This window comes from Leopardus geoffroyi, chromosome B4, assembly GCF_018350155.1.
Source record: "Leopardus geoffroyi isolate Oge1 chromosome B4, O.geoffroyi_Oge1_pat1.0, whole genome shotgun sequence".
Classification (NCBI taxonomy): Eukaryota; Metazoa; Chordata; class Mammalia; order Carnivora; family Felidae; genus Leopardus; species Leopardus geoffroyi.
In genome coordinates, this window is record NC_059341.1 from 120,967,381 (window position 1) to 120,989,191 (window position 21,811).

The 21,811-nt window shown below is 35.0% G+C and overlaps 1 protein-coding gene across 18 annotated transcripts in view; it reads right to left on the reverse strand.

Annotated features, from left to right (window-relative positions):
- The window catches only part of ANKS1B (ankyrin repeat and sterile alpha motif domain containing 1B), a 1,079,650-nt gene that overhangs the window by 859,381 nt on the left and 198,458 nt on the right, over nt 1–21,811 (reverse strand). For all 18 annotated transcript variants that reach the window (XR_006709127.1, XR_006709126.1, XM_045464947.1 and 15 more), the window contains exons 7-8: nt 20,238–20,351; nt 19,130–19,296 (exon numbers count right to left, since the gene is read on the reverse strand). Coding sequence is in view for 16 of the 18 variants with exons in the window: in XM_045464947.1 (XP_045320903.1) it covers nt 19,130–19,296; nt 20,238–20,351 (281 nt within the window). In the remaining 2 variants the exon portion in view is untranslated. The remainder of the gene's footprint in view (nt 1–19,129; nt 19,297–20,237; nt 20,352–21,811) is intronic.

The following is a 21,811-nucleotide window of genomic DNA, read 5'->3' on the forward strand; positions in this document are numbered from 1 at the left end:
CAGAGAGACGGAGACACAGAATCTGAAGCAGGCTCCAGGCACTAAGCTGTCTGCACAGAACCCGACACAGGGCTCGAACTTAGACTGTGAGATCATGACCTGAGCTGAAGTCGGTGGCTTAACCGACTGAGCCACTCAGGTGCCCTCAAATTGTGAAATATTTTAATGTTCATAAGTAGTCTACATTTTAAATAAAAATTTTTTTAAGTTTATATTTTGCTTAATCCTAACAGATCCTAATTTTTAACATTTGAATTAACATTAACCTTATTAATGGCTTTAGTGATCAATTGAATTTTTGGCCAAAATATGTATGTTTTAATAAGAATAATGTAGCCTCTTTTACTAAATTAAAAAATAAAAATAAAAACTAGTCATCAGTTTTATCACATTCCTATAAAGCATCTCAAAAGTAACAAAATGTTTCAAGAAAACTCCCAGAAAATAACTCTAGAATAACTTTAAAAGAAGTAAAAATGTTCTCATCAGCATAGCTTTCATTTGATAAGAATTAACATGCATTCAGAAAAAAAAACAGATGAAAATAAAATGAAACCATTCCTAGACAAGATCTTGAGGTAGTAGTTTTTCTCAATTTTCTCAATTTTGTATTCTAACATTTACCCAACCATTCATCTGCTCATCCATCCATCCATCCATCCATCCATTTTCTTTGGTTCACTGATTCAATAAATGTATATTAGTCTCCTTTTCTGATAGGCATAGTATTAGAATCTGCTAATATAAAGATGAAAGGTGCAGATGATACACTTTTAGGAGTTCATTGTCTAGTATTTTCAAGAACAGGAAACCAAAAAATTCACAATTACTTACTAAAATCACAATAACAGTAAGTATTATTTACAGAGCGTATGAAGCACTGGGGGAGCCCCTAATTCAGACCAAGCAGAGGTTTTAAGGATAAGCTAGGATTTTAAGGGTCTAGGTTTGATGGATGAGAATTAAAAATGGCGAAATTAGTGAGAACTTCAACTATGTAAAGAAAGGTAAAAAAAGAGCATGGAAAACTCATAGAAGTACTAGTCAGTGGGGAAAATAATAAGTGAGAAGACACAACTGTACAGAAGTCAGTTCATGACATGCCCCTCAGTTTCCTTATTTCATAGTCAAATGATCATTGCCATCCCACCTTTTAATGTTCTCCTTCCACACTGTATTAACTTCTCTTTGTTTTTAATTTTAAGCTCTAGCAAGATCCTGTGGCAAAAGAACAATTTCACTCAACATCCTATTTCATAATATACTTTAAAATGACGACTGATTAGCTACTAAATTTTGCAATTGCATAGTATACAGATTACAAATTTATTTGAAGTTCATTGGGGTTTTTTAATGTAATATATTTATACTTTTCAATTCTGGAATTTCTGTTTAATTTTTAATAGTTCCTATTTTTCTTCTGAGATGTTCCACCTGTTCAAACAAAAATTGTTCTGAGCTGGAATAAGTGAGGAGGTTACTACATAGAGAAAGAAAAACTTGGAAAATGAACAGCATTTAAAAAAACAGGAAAGATAGAAGAATGAAAGAGAATGAGCAGAGACACTGAGAAAGAAATGCCTGTGATATATTTAGGTAAATGACAAAAGAATAAGGTATGTTGGTGGGAGGAGGAAGAAAAGAAAAAAAAATGCCATAAAGACAGGAACAGAATGGGAAGATCTTGACATTCTTGAAATCCAAGAAGAAGAATTCAACACTATATAGTAGTCAAAATACATCCTCATCTATTTCTTGACCACAAAGACCATAGAATAAAAACATTTCAGGAAGGCTCATCTGGCAGTGTTACACAGGCATCGGTCATAACACTTTGACACATTCTCACATATTAGTCTTCATGACAACTCTTTAAGGCAGGGATTACTATGTTCATTTTACAGAAGAGGAAACTGAAGCTCAAAGAAAGCAACTAACCAGACATATAGGTAGTAAAAGGAAACATCAAAATACATATCCTGATTTGTACAACTCTAAAATATATGCTTTTTATGCTCTATAGATGACCAGGTCAAGACACTATAATCCAAATGTAGAAAGTTAAGGGCATATAGTAGAGTGAGTTTATTATCTAATTCAATAAAATTTATTATCTGAACACTCTGTTCCAGATATCATTTTAAGCCCTGGATAGTCAACAACAACAAAAATAAAAAATAACTTCTGCTCACAGTAAAGCCTACATTTTAACCAAAGGACCCAAACAAATACAGTAAGTAAAATGCATGGTATGTTAGATGATGATAGTAATGTGGAGAAAAAAAAGTAGAAAAGAGGGGTAGGAATTGCCAAGGTGGCTAATTTTGAATAGGGTGATCAGGGAAGACCACACTGAGAAGTTGATGTTTGATTAAAAACCTGAGAGAACACGCCATAAAGATACCTGGGAAAGATAACTACAGAAAGAAAGACCAGCAAGTGCAAGAATATTGAAGCAGCAGTGTGCCTGGTGTTTTCCAGCAATGGCAATGAACCAAATGTGGCTAGAACAGCATGGGTAGGGAAGAGAGTAGTGAAAATTAGGTGTAAGAGGTAAGGATGGGGCAAGGGTGGGTATGCAGGTCATGAAGGGCCTTTTGAGCCAGTATAAGGACTTTGTCTTTTCCTCAGAGCAAGATCAGAAACCACAGAAGGGTTTTGAGTAGAGATGTGACATAATTTAACCTACATTCGAATAGGATCTCTTTGGCAACTTTTTTTTAAATTTTTTTTTAACATTTTATTTATTTTTGAGACAGAGAGAGAGAGAGAGAGACAGCATGAACAGGGGAGGGTCAGAGAAAGAGGGAGACACAGAATCCAAAACAGGCTCCAGGCTCTGAGCTGTCAGCACAGAGCCCGACGCGGGGCTCGAACCCATGGACCTCGAGACCATGACCTGAGCCAAAGTTGGACGCTCAACCGACTGAGCCACCCAGGCGCCCCATCTTTGGCAACTTTTTTAAGAATACACTGTAGGGAGGGGCAATGGTGGTAACAGGAATGCCAGTTTAATAATCCAGGCAAAGGATGATAGTGGCTTAGAACACGGTGGCAGTAGTAGGGCTGGTAAGAAGTGGTTGCATTCTAGATATATTACAAAGGAAGAGTGCGTAGGATTTCAAAACCAAGTGCTTGTGAGGCATGAAAAAAAGAGGAGTGTGCGAGTGCTCCTTTTGGAGGACAGAAGTTGGATGGACAGAGTCACTATTTACTGAAATGGGAAAAATGAAGGTCCAGATGGTTTGAAGATGAAATGCAGAAGTTCATTTTTATCCATGTTAAGTTTGAAAAGGATATTTGACATGAATGGGGAAGTCAAATAGGAAATTAAGTATAAGAGTTTGGAGTTCAGAAGATCATCTAAGCTGTAGCTGTAAACATGGGATATGTTAGTCCAAGGTAGGTATTTAAAGCTATGAGACTATTCAGCATGCTCAGCCAAAAGAGTCAGTACAGATAAAGAGATGTCCAGGGAATGAGCCTTAGAGCCCTTAAGTGTTACGTGGTCAGGGAGCTGAGGAAGAACCAGCAAAGGAGACTAAAAAGGGGTAGCCAGCCAGGAAGGAAGGAAATCAGGAGAGTGTGGTATCTAGGAAGTCCAGTGAAGAAAGTATGCAGGTGAAGGAGGAGAGCATGGTCAGCATTGGCAAATGTTCCTCACAGATCAAGTATGAAAAGGGGTAAGAAACGTCTACTGGAATTATCAATGTGGAAGTCAGTGTAGACCTCAGCAAGGCAGTTCTGGGACCTGGTGAAGGAGAAAGCCTGATTGAATTGGTTTTAAGAGAAAACAGAGGAGGGACACAGGAAAAAGAAAAACATTCTTCTAGAGTTTTATTGTAAAAATGAATAAAGAAATGTGGCATTTCCTGGAAGGTGAAGTGGGGTCAAGTAGGGATGATGAGAATAAACAAACGGGAACTCTCTGGTAGACCAGGAAAATGAAAGAAACAGGAATGAATCAAACATAATATGAAATTATTTGTCCTGGAAGAATGAAATAAAGATGGAACATGGGCACAGGTATAGATTTGGATGGGAAGATGATTAATGTGTATTTTCACAGTTTGAGTTTTAAATGACAGAGGGATGTTTAGGAAAAGAGGCCTTATCAGCAATTGTAATACAGAACTGGAGAGCAGTGAGAAGTTGAAAGTAGAATTATATATTTGGAAATAAATAGCATTTAGTTATTACTACCTGAACTCAAAGAGCAGTTCCCCGTCTGTGGAAGAGAATGCCCAAGAAAGAACAGAAAACCAAGGGAATGTGAGAAGAAAGGAGACAGCTAAGGAGAACATAAACAATTAGGATGGTGGTTGCATGGTTGACAGAAGACTCAAGGAGCAAACAGGGAGGGAGGTCAAAACATAAGAGACTCTTAAATATGGAGAACAAACAGAGGGTTACTGGAGGGGCTGTAGGAGGGGGGATGGGCTAAATGGGTAAGGGGCATTAAGGAATCTACTCCGGAAATCATTGCTGCACTATATGCTAACTAACTTGGATGTAAATTTAAAAAATAAATTAAATTTTTAAAAAAAGGAGAAAATGAGCAAATTTGGAAACTCTGTCCTAAGCACCCAAATCTGAGTCCAATATGTTTCCCATGTGTTTAATACTACCTTGGATTTCCCGTTACTTACTACACTGTTTCATAATAGCCTATGTCCATGTCTATGTCCACTGCTGAACTACAAGTTCAGTGATAACAGGGGCCCTATCACTCTTCTTGACTGCTACATATATCTCAAGGCCTAGCACAGAATGTGGCACACAGCCAATATATGATAAATAACCACTGACCATATTATAAAATGTATTATGCTATAAATACCATACAGATATCTGATATTAAAATAGAATTATCAGTGAATTTAGAAGAGACAGACTTTCCAACTTTGCTCCCATAAATCAAATGATATCACTTTCCTGCTTAAAAAAAAATCAAACCACTTTCCATGACCTACAAGACCTTATCTAATCTGGATTCCAACTTCATTCCATTTTATTCTCTACCCAGTTCAGTATACTCATTCTATACCAATGGCCTCTGGCCTCTTTTCTGGTACTTAACATAGCAAGCTCATTCTCACCTCAGGAAACAGAATTTCCTTTCATTCCAAATTTTCTTTTCTTGGTATCTATGTGACTGGATCCTTCTCTTCCTTCAGATTACAGTTTATACTACACTCCTCAGAGAGGCCTCCTTTATCCACTATATGTAAGCAACCACACCCCACTCTCAGTTACTTGATCTCATTACTAAGCATAAATCAGAATATCTTGGTTAACTAAATATGCTTTTAGGTTTATGAACAATCAAAGCATCAAGAAAAAAATCTGAAGTATACCTTCTCGTATATGATCTAGAATTTTTATGCTTTAGACTGTGACATTACTATGTCTAGAAAAGATCACTTTCTTCAGTGTTTATGGCTGGATTCCCAAAACCATAAAATGCCACTTGCTCCAAAGGATAAGATAAAATTAGCGAACTTGTAAATCAAAGGGCAAAGATACAAGCCCCTAATGATAATATGATCCCTTCTCCTCTTCTTCCATTTTCCCTTCTGTTTTCTATCTCCTTCTTCACACACACACACACACACACACACACACACACATGCACACACACTTCTGTCCTGTATGGTGTGCTGGTCATACATTCTATCAGAAGGGGGATAACACCAGTACAAAGACAATAAGTTATTATAAATGTGAAACACAAACTCTGAGAATATTTGACTGAGGCCTCATCTGGCACTTTGCTTAACTCTTATGAAGGATGCCACTGAGCCAATACAATCTTTTAAAATTATGTTGGTAAAGGGGTGCCTGAGTGGATTAGTCAGTTAAGCATCCGATTTCGGCTCAGGTCACGATCTCGCGGTTCATGAGTTTGAGCCCTGTGATGGGCTCTGTGCCGACAGCTTGAAGCCTGGAGCCTGCTTCAGATTCTGTGTCTCCCTCTCTCAGCCCCTCCTTCGCTCATGCTCTTTCTCTCTCTCTCTCAAACATAAGTAAACATTAAATTTTTTTAAAATTACGTTGGTAAAATGACCTCATCTTAATTTACATAGTCCAGAGCTTTGGAAGTCATAGCTATGAGAGGATAAAATGAGTTCTAGTTAGATATAATAAAATAAGTGAGATGAAAGACACTGGCACTATCAAATTTTTAAAAAGCAGTCCAATGACCAAAAAACAATTATTAAGCACTTACTATATGCTAGGAATAACAGGCACTTGGGATGGACAATAAAAAAATAAATAAAACACTGCTCTTCGGTTTACAATTAAATTCTTAGCAAATTTTACTTAAATGAAGATGGAAGGGAGAAGTAGGTATTGGGGGCAGGTTGTGAGGGAGAAGACAGAACTTTAAGGAACAAGTGAGCAACAGTGAATATAGGTTTGAAGAACTGAAAATGAGAGTAAGAGAAGAATGATAACCCTTTAAATACTACTTTCATACTTTTTTTTTTCAACGTTTATTTATTTTTGGGACAGAGAGAAACAGAGCATGAACAGGGGAGGGGCAGAGAGAGAGGGAGACACAGAATCGGAAACAGGCTCCAGGCTCTGAGCCATCAGCCCAGAGCCTGATGCGGGGCTCGAACTCACGGACCGCGAGATCGTGACCTGGCTGAAGTCGGACGCTTAACCGACTGCGCCACCCAGGCGCCCCTCTACTTTCATACTTTATTTGGTACTTTAACAACATTGTCATTTAATTTAAAGTATAAAAGAATTAATTAAAAGTTAAGTTATATAGAATGTAAGGTAAAAATCATATGATCATCTCAATAGATGCATAAGAAAGATCTGACAAAATATCCTTTTTCATGATAAAAACACTCAACAACTTGGGTATAGAAGAAACATACCTCAACAGAATAAAGGCCATATATGACCAGTCCACAGCTAACATCATACTCAGTGGTGAAAGGGTGAAAGTTTTTCCTCTAAGAGCAGGGACAAGACAAGGATGCCTACCTTCACCACTCTAATTCAACACAGTACTGGAAGTCCTAGCCAGAGCAATGAGGCAAGAAAAAGAAATAAAAGTCACCCAAATCAAAAAAGGAAAAGGTAAAATTGTTTGTTTGCAAAGGATATGATTTTATATATAGAAAATCCTAAAGACTACCAAAAAACTAGAACTAATCAACAAATTCAGTAAAATTGCAGTATGCAAAACCAACATGCAGAAATAAGTTCCATTTCTATACACAAATAATAAAATATTTGAAAAATAAATAAAGGAAACGACCCTATTCGCAATAGCTTTAAAAAAAAAATAAAAGACTTAGGGATAAATTTAATCAAGGAGGGAAAGATCTGCACACTGAAAACTACATGACTTTGATGAAAAAATTAAAGAAGACACAAAGCAATGGGAAGATAATCTGTGCTAATGGACTGGAAGAATTAATATTATTAAACGTTCCATATTACACAAAGTAATCTCTTTCAAAATTCCAGTGGCAATTTTCATAGAAATAGAAGAAACAACCCTTAAAAGGTAAGTTATTTTGTCCTGATGACCAATCAAATTTGTATGCATAGGAGCAGAAAAAGAAGGCAAGGACAAATTAGGGTCATATCACTATAACCTGAGATCCACAGATTTGTGAGGGCAAGAAGAAAATGATTGCGAATAGTTAATTATCTAAGATGTCAACATTTTTTTTTAATTTTTTTTAACGTTTATTTATTTTTGAGACAGAGAGAGATAGAGCATGAACGGGGGAGGGGCAGAGAGAGAGGGAGACACAGAATCGGAAACAGGCTCCAGGCTCTGAGCCATCAGCCCAGAGCCCGACGCGGGGCTCGAACTCACGGACCGCGAGATCGTGACCTGGCTGAAGTCGGACGCTTAACCGACTGAGCCACCCAGGCGCCCCAACATTTTTTAAATTTTCTGAAAAAATATTCTAGTGAAGAGTGCACAAACTATTGAATGTAAGAACCACCGAGGAAGTTTATTAAAAATAACCCACTTCCAGACATTCTGATTCAGTAGGCCAAGATGAGAAAGACTATAGAAACATTATTATTCAAGTGACAAATATAAAGATCAGGGTAATATTTATCTAAAAAGTAGAATTGAGATTCAAACACAAGTCTGTTTGAGTTCAAAACTCTTGTTCTCCATACTATAATGCCAATACAAGGTATGAATACATGTTATTGAATAAATTAGCATAATGCTTTAATGCAGAGTCTCAGTTAGTGAGGATGATAATAATAACTATGACAATAAAGATACTTCCAATGTTCAGGAAACTGGCACAAAACTAGGAGTAAAGGCTAAAAGAAAATATTCTAAAGCCTTCAAGAATAGATTTATTTGAGCAACACAGATTGGATGAATATAGGAAATGATATAACATGTCAGTGTTTGTCTCATTGATTTTGGGGGCAAGCAATGTCCACTTTACTAATACATAATTCTTACTGGGTTCATTATCTTTGTTCATTTTAGAGCTTTTCATTTCCTGTCAAATTCATCTTCTTGACTACCTTATTCTTTCTCCAAATTCAAACTTTGTTTCTCACTGTTAGTTATCTGATAGCATAGACTGGCAGCTATCAACTACATAGAACCATTGTGAAACTGTAAGCAACTGAAACATTTGAACTTTAAAAAGCATAGAAGGTTGAAACAAAAATTCTGACAAAGGTAAGTGAAAATAACACGAGAAATTTTAAATATCTAGACCTGAGATTAAAGCAGACCACACAGTATCTCTTCTATCTACTTTTATTGACTTTGATTGCATAATGGAGAATCTTAATTCTTCAACTGTTAGAGGGTGAATGAATTCCAATATTCAGTAATCACATCTCAAATGGTCACATGAAAAAACACGTTGAAAGCATGAGTGCTTTCAGTAATTTGGGGGGGCGGGTGTGGTTACCAGTCCACAATTCCATTAGAATTACTTTGCTCTTCAAGGTGAAAAACATTTCCCTGAACACTGAAGTGATTATCATCACTGACATGTCTCTTTAAGCTCAGGCTCCAGACTGATTTCCTATGGCATTAGGAAGCAAAATGGGATTCTTTGATAATGGCAGGCTGTCCAAGGCCTTTACTCCAAAAGAGAATCAAGAATTCTCAAAAGCATACCTTGAAATAGAATTACAAATTAGTTCCATTATGATAAATGCACAAGGTAACTGTAGCATGTGGCTGAAAGTTGTCAAAAGTTAACACCATCATTATCCAGAAAGTGAGATTAGAAGAAAGTCATTATTCAACTTTCAAGAAAATATGACAATAATCTCCTGAATGTAAAGTATAGATTCTTAGGGAAATCATAATAATTAGGCCCTTCTATTAGTAAGATTAAATTCCAGTTGGTTTAGAGAGAGATCAGAGAAAATGTAACTAGTGAAATAAAAACTGACATGTTGCAGCTGCAAAGTAAATACAATGATAATATCACAAGCTTCATAAATTTCAAATATTCTAAATATATTTTTCTTTAGGAATTCTTTAGGAAGGCACTTTAACAGCCTTTGGATACCTTAATATAATGCTTATAATATTAAGAGATATTTTAGTGTCAAATACATCTTAAGTGCATGCACACAATAATGCTTTGCATTGGTTGGGTGCATCATAATCAGCAAGAATCATTAACAATTAGGAAAAAACAAGGTGTTTGCTTAGGCACTTTTTCTTTATGATTAATGGAAAAAAACTGCTTCAAAAATAGCCTGTCTCAACTCATACAGAAAGAATAACAGGGATGAATTTTAAAAATGTTTATCACAGAATACTGAGGAATTTGGGGTGCCTGGGTGGCTTAGCTGGTCAAGTGACTTAACTCAATTTCAGCTCAGGTCATGATCTCACAGTCTTGAGATTGAGCCCTAAATCAGGCTCTGTGCTGGGCATGGAGCCTCCTTAAGATTGTCTCTTTCCCTCTCCCTCTGCTTTACTGCTGTGTGCATATGCTTTCTTATGCTCTCAAAAAATAAATAAATAAATAAGTAAATATGTTTAAAAAAAAAGAATACTAAATAATTCTAAAATTAAAATATAAATGATACATATGTTCCTATATTCTTATAGAGTTTTCATTATATATGTTATCAGGAACCAAATGTGGTATTTATAATGTAAGATTTCCTTATTGTCAGTGAAAGAAATGTATTACTACAAAAGGAAGACACGACTTGGTCTAAGATGTTGGTGTTTTTATGTTGTGAGGAAGTTTATTTTATTTTATTTTTTTATTTTTTTTAACATTTATTTATTTTTGAGACAGAGAGAGACAGAGCATGAGCAGGGGAGGGTCAGAGAGAGAGGGAGACACAGAATCCAAAACAGGCTCCAGGCTCTGAGCTGTCAGCCCAGAGCCCGATGCAGGGCTCGAACTCACGGACCGCGAGATCATGACCTGAGCCGAAGTCGGACGCCCAACCGACTGAGCCACCCAGGTGCCCCAAGTGAGGAAGTTTATAATATAGTTTGACCAAGTATTTCGTGTAATCTTCAAAATAAATGGTGAGGCATTCATTATTTGAAATAACCAATAGAGAGAGTTCTTCGGAGATTAGAAAGACTCCATGTTAGAGCTTTATCCATAGGTCTGTATCTACATTCAGTTATCAGTTTCTGATGTCCACGGCCTATCAAATCAATTCAACAAATATTTATTAAGTGTGCGGGTGAAGAATTCTGCTTAATTCCTCACAAATACAGGGATAAGTATTTCTCCTGTCATCAAGAGGTTTATAAGCAAAGCCAAAACAGATTCATGCATAAATAATACATAGCAGATGATGAAATTTACATAACTCATTTGTAAATAAAATGTTAATGTTATCCAATCCAAATAGTTGGCTTTCAATAGGAGGATCAAAACAGGTCTTGTAATATTTTTAATAAAAGGTTTTGTGAGGGATGGTTTTCAATATGTAGAAGCTAGAGAAAAGAATCATATATGAATGAAATATTGTGAACATAGGCAGAGACAAGTAAAGACAGATGTGCTGGAGAGTCACCCATTTTATCAAAACATTCTATTTCTCTAAGACATTAATGGGAGAAAACTGGAAACATATAATAAAGCTAGAAGATGGAGCCTTGAATGCCAGAGTTAAAAGTCTATATTTAATTTTTACAGTGAGGACCAGGTCTAGCTTTGAGAAGGAGACTGGCATGATCAGAACTGCACTTAAGGCATACTGACTTGGCAGTAGTGTTAAGAAAAAGCTGCAGCAAATGAAGAGGAGACACTAAAGGCATGTGGACAGAATAAAAGACTCAAAGTAACTCAGTGAGCAGTAATAAGAGTATGCACCTGCAAAATGGCAAGCATGATGAAAAGGTGAGGGTAGGTCAATCTGGAAGATATTAACGACTTAAGGACTGTCACTAATAACCATTGATGACATGACTTTCATGACTAACCACTGGGTTAGGATCAAGACCTTGTAAGACATCAGACCTAAATTCAGATCCCAGTTTTACCTTTTGGTAGCTCTATAACCCTAGACAAGTTATTTTACTCTTGATTTCTACATTGAGGATAACAAAACCTACCCATGGCACTTTTGTGAGGAATAAAAAAAGACAATGATTTTAGCATGCTTAACACAACGTCTAAAACATAGTTAAAACTTAGTACAATATAAATGTTAGCTTCTAGTATTATATTTGCAGAGATGATAGTTTGGCAAGTGTTTATTAATTTTTAGCAGCCACTTCTCACTGTTCACATTGTAGCTGTGGTCATTTAAATACCCCAGAACTTTCTGTATGCATTTCTTCCCCAATTAAATCTCTCTAATCTTACAATTAAACCATAGAATTTTTAGGAATCTAAATATAGGATTTTATTTTATTATAACTCCCACTGAATTCTGTTTTTACTTTGAAGCAAGAATCTGTTTATTGAAGTAATTTTTCATATAAATTCAATTATTTGTCATGTTTGCTATTCCTCTCTAACATCTGCAGACCTAAGTATGATAGATGACTTTTTTTCATGGCAAAATATTGACGAAGACCAATCCAAGAATAGAACATTTGGCATTTCACTAGAGAAATCCCCTTTATGTTGATATTGAGTAGTTATTTGAAAGTGTGGACAAAATTGGGACAAAATCTATGAAACAAAAATAAAAATAGCATGTCTTTAGCAGCACAAAAAGAGTAGCTCTTTTTCTGTGACTGACAGAAAGTCGTGTTAAACTTTTTTTATTTTAACTGAGGAGGAAACTAAAACTTGGAAAGATCCACAACTTTCAAATATCACCCTCCTAGTAAGTGGCAGAACAGTAAAAACCTGTCCTTGGACTCTGTAATTCATGTCCAAATAATTAAACATGTTTCTCAATAAAAATGGTTTATTTACATGGGTTTATATGTACTCTTTCATGCAGTGTTTGCCTTTTCATGAAATTATTCATTCAATAAAATTTCACTGATAGATCACTACATGCAAGGTACTGTGCTAGGCAGGATGTGATTATAGATATCAATCAAACATAGACCCAACAATCAAGAAGTCTGTAAGAAGCAATATAAAAATGTGTTGGGGCGCCTGGGTGGCGCAGTCGGTTAAGCGTCCGACTTCAACCAGGTCATGATCTCGCGGTCCGTGAGTTCGAGCCCCGCATCGGGCTCTGGGCTGATGGCTCAGAGCCTGGAGCCTGTTTCCGATTCTGTGTCTCCCTCTCTCTCTGCCCCTCCCCCGTTCATGCTCTGTCTCTCTCTGTCCCCCCAAAAAAATAAATAAACGTTGAAAAAAATAAAAATAAAAATGTGTACATACACAACACAAAGCAGAACAAAGAGATGTGTCATGAAAGGTAGAAGCAATTGTGTTGGAAGTTCATAAAAATGACTCTTCTCTTCTAGAAGCCAAGGATATCTCAATGACCTTCCTAGATTCACTACAGGTACAAGTTCTTCCTGGGATGAGAGGAGGGATAAAAGACTTACCATTCTGATTATGAAGTTCTCCTTGTATGTACATATGGTACACACATACAGTTAACACTATTAACTTCAAAATATTAACGTAAGACAACAGAACCTATGCATTCCCTAAATCCTGAAAAATCTGTTAGGACAATCCAAGCCTAGGTTTAGTACAGAGCAGCCTAAGTCGCCTGAGTCACTGCTGCCAAAAAAATTTGTTCAACTATAAAAGGTATGAATTATTTAAATTAGAAATATTCTGAATACTCCCTGTAAGATTAATAGTTACTGCTGCTTAAGATTCAGTTCCACTATAAAAAAAAAACAAAACTCATGTGCTGAAGAGTCAATTATAATCCTGCAAGAATGCTCTATCTTATGTTTCAGAAAATTCATTTCCCAAAGTGCTCTGAATATAACTGGATGACACAACCACCAAAGTCTCTCACAATTCTGAAATTAGTACATTCCTGATATTAAGCCCCAGAAATTATATTTTTGAAAGTAAACTTAATTTTAGAAACACCATTTGTAGGGGCGCCTGGGTGGCGCAGTCGGTTAAGCGTCCGACTTCAGCCAGGTCACGATCTCGCGGTCCGTGAGTTCGAGCCCCGCGTCAGGCTCTGGGCTGATGGCTCAGAGCCTGGAGCCTGTTTCCGATTCTGTGTCTCCCTCTCTCTCTGCCCCTCCCCCATTCATGCTCTGTCTCTCTCTGTCCCAAAAATAAAAATAAACGTTGAAAAAAAAAAAAATTAAAAAAAAAAGAAACACCATTTGTATTCTAGGCAACCTAGTTTGATTCTACTAACCTTTAAGACCTGATGAATTCTTGCACCAAATTAAGTATATTTTTCTGTAGATAACCCCCAACAACTCCCCTGAGAGTTTTCTCAAGCAGATTATAGAAGCTTAGTATAAAATAATGAAATGCTGAATCCTAAAATCTTGATATACTAAAGTAAACCATCTTGCTTCAGAAGGTTCACCTGTAATTAAAGATTTTACATTGGAAAAAAAAGTGAAAGAACAGAAAAGAAGTGTACTGGTTGATTTATAATGCACATAACCTGCCAATACAATCCCTTTCAAACAGTAAGTTTTACATGCTGTTTGTATCCAAGTTTCCCTTAGGAGAAAAACCATATAAAGCATTTCATCCCATAAGCTTCCTATTTACTTCTTAGAAACATAAGCTAATGAGGCAATAATGCTTCTTCTATTTTAAATCTTAAAAAAAGTTTTCCTGAAATCTAGATTCTGAAGTCTGCTCTAATGACCTGTATGCTATAATCAAATTTTGTGGCATAGTGTATTCACATTTAAGAGTTGTGCACATTGTGTACATACATGGAGGAAGCAATGAATATATGACTTGGGAAAATAAATGAAGGGAATAGAACATTTTTCGGATTATTTTATATTCTTTTAAAATTTCTGAATTTCATGGGTTGCTAAAGAATGTGAAGATATTTATATTTCTTCAAAATTTACATTCTAGATTATATAATGTTCTAATTCAACTTAGAAAATGGCTCCATATGCATATTATAAAAGCATTTAAAACAGACTGACTTTTGAATTAAAATTTATGCAAGAGAAAATGTGATTTTAACTGGAGCTGGCCTCCACGTTAAATGTAAAACCTTCAATCAAATACATTCAATCATAATAAGAATTTAACTTTTAATTCACTTGTATTAGTAAAATTGTTCAAGCTACTACCTAAGGCTAATATTTTAATAAAACCAGAAACCTCTTATTCAAAAGTAAAAGTTCTTACATAAGACAGCTGATTTTGTATTTTAAATTACTGAATTAGAGTGCCCTCTATTGGAAGAAAAAAAGGCAATGAAAGCTAAACTGAACTAACAGTTAAAATATCCCCAAAATTCAGATACATCATTAATGTGTAAAATACATTTATTAATAATATAAATGCTACAAAACATATTTTACTTACATTTTAATTTCTTTTAAATTACTTTTGGAATTGTCATAATACAATGAACAAGATGGGTATTTCTTATCACCTAAAATTAAATTTTAACTGAACCCAAATGCCCATCTTTCAGCCAATAATGTGAATGATAAGCAAAAATCTTATTCCACATTTAACATTCCAATATAACACAGAAATAATTTTAATTTAGGACTATGGCTGGACCATACTGGGAATTTTCCTTGATGATAAACTGAAAATGTTTCAAATTCAAGAGATTTTTTAGAAGCTCTTACACTGGGGAGTGGGAGAATTGGGCTGGATACCTATGATGAGACTTATTCTAGCTCTAAAATTCTATAATTTTGCAGTGTTATCAAGATCTCAGTTCTGACTCAGTATCTCAGGTCTCAATTACCTCAATTACTTCAGTAAGACCCTGCAGATTTTTAGTCCTGTAGACCAACAGTATGCATGATAGCTTTTTACATAAACAAGGCTCAGAGCCACCTCAAACAATTCTGATTTCATTGGTCTACTTGGTCAGGACATGGTACCTGACGGTATCAGTATATGTTGAAGCCTCTCCAGATAAGTCTAACATATATCCATTGCTGAGAATCTCCAAGTCTCTTCCCAGAACATCTGACTATAGTTACCATTTTTATATTCCCAAAATGTCACCTATAAGACAGAACTCTCCTATTCAAGAGTATATTCTCCTCAGCAACAATATTAAACTTCTGATTGGTTTCCCAAATCTAATTATCTTCCCCAAACAAAACCGTTGAGCAGTAACAGATACAGCACCAACCTCAGACTGCCGGTTTTCAGATCCTGGGTCTGGCAATTACTGTGTAAATGTGGGAAAATCATAAAAGTCCTCTGTGCCTCCAATTTCTCATCTGTAAAATGGGAGGAATAATACTACCTATCTCATAGGGTTATTGTGAAGATTAGATCAGTTAATAGAAATAAAGTGCTCCATAAGTGTTAGAGACTATCATTACTTACCCAAATTTGTTTCCCACTACTTTCCAAAATCAACTCTTACAATAAACCATTCTTTTCAAATCATACGCTATGTCTCACCTCTGCTTTTGCATATATTGTTTCTGCAAGCTGGAATCTTCCCTTTCACTCATTCATTTATTCCAAAACAAGTACAAGACATATCTCCTCTTCAACTAGAGCCCAGTTTGGTCTCTCCCTACCTCCATGAAGCCTTCAGTGACTACCAGTAAGTCTTCACTAGTCTCTCCCTTTAAAAAAAATTTCCTTTGACCACCGGGTAATTTATTATGAGAAATGTAGCTGGAAATTAAAGATATTAGCTCTGAGTTTGAATCCTAGATCTGCCACTTGCCAGCTGAGTCATTTCCCCAGTCTATAAATCCACAGTTAGCTTTACTATGAGGATTAAGTGGCTTAATTCATATAAAGCATTTGAATAGCAAGCACCTAATAAATGTCAGCACTCATAATATATATTTGGTGTTTTGCATGTTAATCTTATTACTGTACACTGTGACTAAAGCCTTCTTAGAATAGGAATTCTGAACTCCTTTAGGTCAGGAATCATGTTTCATTACTGCAATCATAAATCCTATAACGTAAGGTGCCTGTGTGACTCAATAGGTTAAGTCCAACTCTTGATTTCAGCTCAGATCAAGATCAAGCCCCACACCGTGCTCCGTGCTGGGTGTAGAACCTGCTGAAAATGTTCTCTCTCTCTCCCTTTGCCCCTCCCCCTACTGTGGACGTGTGAGTGCATGCACACTCTCTAAATAAATAAATAAACACGTAAATAAATAAATAAATAAATAAATAAATAAATCCTATAACTTACAACATGGTAACAAACATCTATATTAGGTGATCTATAAGTACTTAATTTTTTGCATAATTTGAGAGTACAATTCATGACAAACTCTGAAAAAACATTTTTGATGAACAGAAATATTCAACAAATGCAAATGAACCCAAATGAAACACAGGCTATTGAGAAGGGTCAAAGTAATCGGATTACTTTTTAAACATTGATAACAAGTTTTTATTAGATTAATCTTCTGAAAGGACCCTTCCAATGATGTCTTTTATCTGCCCCAAATCCTTTAGATTTTTCTCGCTTTCTAAAAAATAAATACCAAAATTCTTATCCTGACATTCAAAATCATCCATGGCCTGACCTCAACCTATCCTTCTAATTTTATCTCCCATATTCTCCCTTTATAAACTCTATCAATAATTTCAGATAAATCAAACTACTTGCCTTACTCATATGTACCCTCTGCTTTTCTGCCTCATGTAACATTTATTATTTAATATGACAATACTTTCAAGGAACACAATATAAGGTTTGTCACAGGAACAAAGAGTGATTTCTTGTATGAAAGGATGCCTGAGTTGTAAGATATTCAGTTCAATTTATGAGCATTAATTTCTCTCTTGCTACTATCACAATAGAGTCTTAGACTTACAAAAAAAATATTTAACCACGTTCCCCTAAACTATGTTACCCTCGTAATACTAAAATCCCTGCTATCACTACATGAAATCTGTAAGCCTGGTCTCCAAGTAAAGTGTGCAGTGCAGACCCCAGGGTGCACTAGATACTCAATGAGTTAAAAGGAAAAAAAATAGAGCTTCTATTTACACTTATTCTGTATCCTTCTTACTTGAATTTCTCTTGTAGTATATACCTAATTATAGCACAAATTCTTAAAATAGTAATAGATATACATCATTTATGAATACATGAAATTGGGAGATTTACTTAAAATTTGTTTGCTATGGTATGTACAACCAAGAAAACAAAAGTTTAGAAACCACTGGTTGAGAAAACTAGGGTTTTCAGAAATTTGTGGGTTTAGAAGTAGAGGACCGGAAGTACAGTCAGTGTAGAAAAATCTTTAGGAACAAACCTAAAAACCTAAACACCACACATTATATTTATGCAGGATAAATATGTTTTAATTTGTAAGCAACCTTCAAAAAAATAATTAAAAAAAAAAAAAGAAAAACGTGTAACCAACCTTCAAGGAAATGTTGAAATGTAATTGGTTTGTAATTTGGAGATAATATATAAGTTTTAGATTTTTAAACAGGAAATTTTGTCCTGAAATTAAAGTACACTGACACTACAGTAAATATTTCATTAATATAAAAATTTCATTTGGTAAAACTTGCATGTATTTACTTCAGTATATATGTAATTAATCATAATTATTCATAAGGAGTTTTACTGGAGCCAATAATACAATGCTTTAAAGAAGACAGTGCAACAAAAACAAAAACAAAAAAACAAAAAACAAAACAAAAGGAGTAAGACTAGCCATGGAGCTAGACTATGCTGGGAAAAAAGTGTCAGCACACAGTAAGTAGTTAAATGAAGTAAACATTCTCTTTATAGTCACTATACTTGGCAATGTTTTTAGTTTTCATAAGTAATATGACATACTTAACACAATACACTCTTATCAGCTTTTGAAGAAAGCATAATGTTTCTATAACAAATTAAGTTCTAAAAGTGAGTAAAGATTTCATGTTATAATAATGCATTTCCTTTAATACCAGTACACCCTATAAATCCTACCTCTATATGACACAAAATAGGTATACAAATCTTAATTTTAAACTGATTGATGCTCTATAGTTTTTCTTGCTGTTGTGTTAATATAGAAATCCAAATGATCAGTAATCTCTAACTCATGATTTAGATTCTGAGCTTGTAGGTTGCATAAGGGATTTGAATAAGATTATAAAACTACAGAGGTCAAATTTTCCAAAATGTCTCTCTCCTACCATAACATACAGAGTGACTGGGGAACATACACACATAGCCCAGCTCTGTCTTTAATCAAGATGGGGCAGACTAAATTCATAGAGAACTTGGGGAAGAAAGACAAAAGGAAGATTTTTTTTCTTTCTTTGGAAACCAATTATCATCATGCCCAGTGAGACTTAAAGAACATAATCAAAGAAACTATGATTTCATGTATTAAGCAAGTCAACAGTAGCAAGATCATCACAAACTATCAGTGATTTATCAAAGCAGTCCTTCCCCTACACATGCAGTGAGAGTAAAATACCAAAGAACATCAGGAAAAGAGCAATAGGGAATTTGACATTTGACACTGGCAGAATCTGAAGATAGGATAATGCACAAATCCCTGCCTTTTAGATACACATTGAATTGGCAAAGACAGACACATTGTCTTCCTTCCCCCCTTACTTACTACACTCTGGCTTCCATTTTTCCCAAGTTCTTCCTCTGAAATCTTGCTCAAATTATCTAAGTAGTGGTCTGATATTGTGTGGCACAAATCTTCAAAAGAATAATCCTTTTCTTGACAGAGTTTTATTTCATCCAAGAGTTTTGATAATTCTCCAGTCACAGTTTCACCTATAAGAAGACAGTAATTTTTTTCAAAGTTTTAAGAAAGGCTATTGCTAAAATTTCCTATTAACTAATAAAAATATGACTGGTATAGTGACAGAACTCATGACAAACAACATTAAGTAAATCAGAAAATATGTTGAAAACAAGGTACTGAACCATAATTAACGCAAGAATGAAAAGACTAAATTAAAAGACAAGGAGAAATCCCAATTTTGCCTATTATTATTCTTTTTCAAAATAGAAATAAGTATTGAAGGTTCATTTATACATATTACATAAAAACATCTGGAATTACAATTCCTAAGGTTTCATTCATTATAACATTTAATCTTTAATAATCTTTCTTATGACAGAATTCATTAACCAATTTTAAATGGTGCTGGGAGCCTACATCCTAGGTTCAATAAAAAGAAATAGAATGTATTTAGATAAATAATTATATAAGTAATAAACTAAAATTATGTTATGTGACATAAAGGAAAAGCACAGAAGTAACAGATAAATAATATGCATCATCTGTCAAAACATGAATATTTTGTAGGTTGCATGCAAATATGCGTTTTTCTAATCATTCTCAGAAAGGTACTTTATACTTCTAATTTCTTCTAGGAAAAAATAAAACTTCAGCTGTTATAATCCAGATATCAATATTTTTATTCTACATTAAAAATACATTTTGGAAAACAAATCTAGTGTGAAATATCTAGTCCATGTATATATCATGACAGCAGAGATTGCTAATTTTGCTAGCTACTGTGTCACGGCCAAGAATAGGGCCTGACAAATAGAAGAGTTCAATAAACTGAAAAATAGATAAAATACAAAGTATAAGATATAAGTTACTAGGCCTCAAATTTTCAAGTGTTAGCCTTTTTGTACGTATAGAACAAATTTGGACATAAAGGTCTAGTGTTATTTCAAGGGCTTTATAATTAACTACTCACTCTTAGTCTTTTGGGAAGGAGATTCAACAGGAGATGAAATATGTATTTCTTGTGTTGTATCTTCATGTACATGTTCTTCAAGGGCTGCTGATCTTCCCACACCTTCTAAATATTCTGTGTATACAAGTTTTTGAAATTACATAGTCGAATTCATTTATTTTAAAATAACTAAACTTTATGTTTTACTTCTGGTGATCAGCTTTTCATTTATTTCCTCATATCCTAAATATATCCTAAGTTTTTTAAAAAAAACTTCAAAAAACCAAAAAAACTGAAAGAACTTGATGATGAGCTATTAATTTAAATCTTTTTAATTAAAATTTAAAAGATATTTTGGAAGAGACTCATAAACTCTTTTTGTGCAAACTAAATTTGACACATTCTTTCACCTGTTATAAATAAATTCACCTGTTAAAGATAAAATAACACCCTTAGTTTCCTTAAGTGTATTCTACATGAGGATTTAAAACCATCTTAAAGATGCTTTGAATAGACTTGATACCTAAACAGGAACATCAAATTCAATGGACACCACAACCAGTTAGGTAACATGAATGAAGTTTATAATGGTATTTACTCTTGTAAGACAAGCATAATTTCACATTAAGCTTTACTTCCACAAAGAAATAACATTCTCTCCCATTATTCCTAAAGTAATATTTCACACTCAGCCTATCTCTCATTTTTGTAACTTTGATGAAGACATAATAATATTAGAGCAGCCAAAATTTAAATATGTCACCCAGCAGTGTTCTAAGTAATATAAATTAACTCACTTGATCCTCACAAAACAATGACACACACTCTTACAATCTGTTTTAAAGATGACAACGCAAGGATCAGATTTTATTTTTTTAAATTTTTTTAATGTTTATTTATTTTTGAGAGACAGAGAGAGAGACAGAACATGAGCAGGGAAGGGACAGAGCGAGAGAGGGAGACACAGAATCCAAAGCAGGCTCAAGGCTCTGAGCTGTCAGCACAGAGTCCAATGCAGGGCTTGAACCCATGAGCTGTGAGACCATGACCTGAGCCAAAGTCGGACGCTTAACCGACTGAGCCACCCAGGAGGCCCTCCCCCCACTTTTTTTAATGTTTATTTATTTTTGAGAGAGAGACAGAGAATAAGTGGGGGATCAAGGAGAAGGATTTTAATTTGGCCATGTTCATACAGCTAATGCGAGGCACAGCCAGATAAACATGGGACGAGAAAACATCTCACTCTAAGCACCTGAATGCAGGGATAAATGTCAATGAATATTCAGCCCCAATATCATGGAGAAAACAGAAAGCATGTGGAGCATGATTAACCAGAAAGTAGGTGCCCCATCCAAAGTTCGACAGTAAAGTAAAATAAAAGCCTGCATTTTTTGAGAAACCAACAAAACTCTGAAGTTTTAGCTGAAACCCTACATTTGTAAATGTTGAAAGCCAATTCAATTTTTATGGAAACACAGTGTGGCCAAAAATATTTAATCTAAACAAAACCAATCTGCTATCTGCCAAAAGCATTCAGCTCACTGTGGCTAGTTTGTAGTCTCCATCTAAAGGATTAAATCAACTGATCTCTCCCC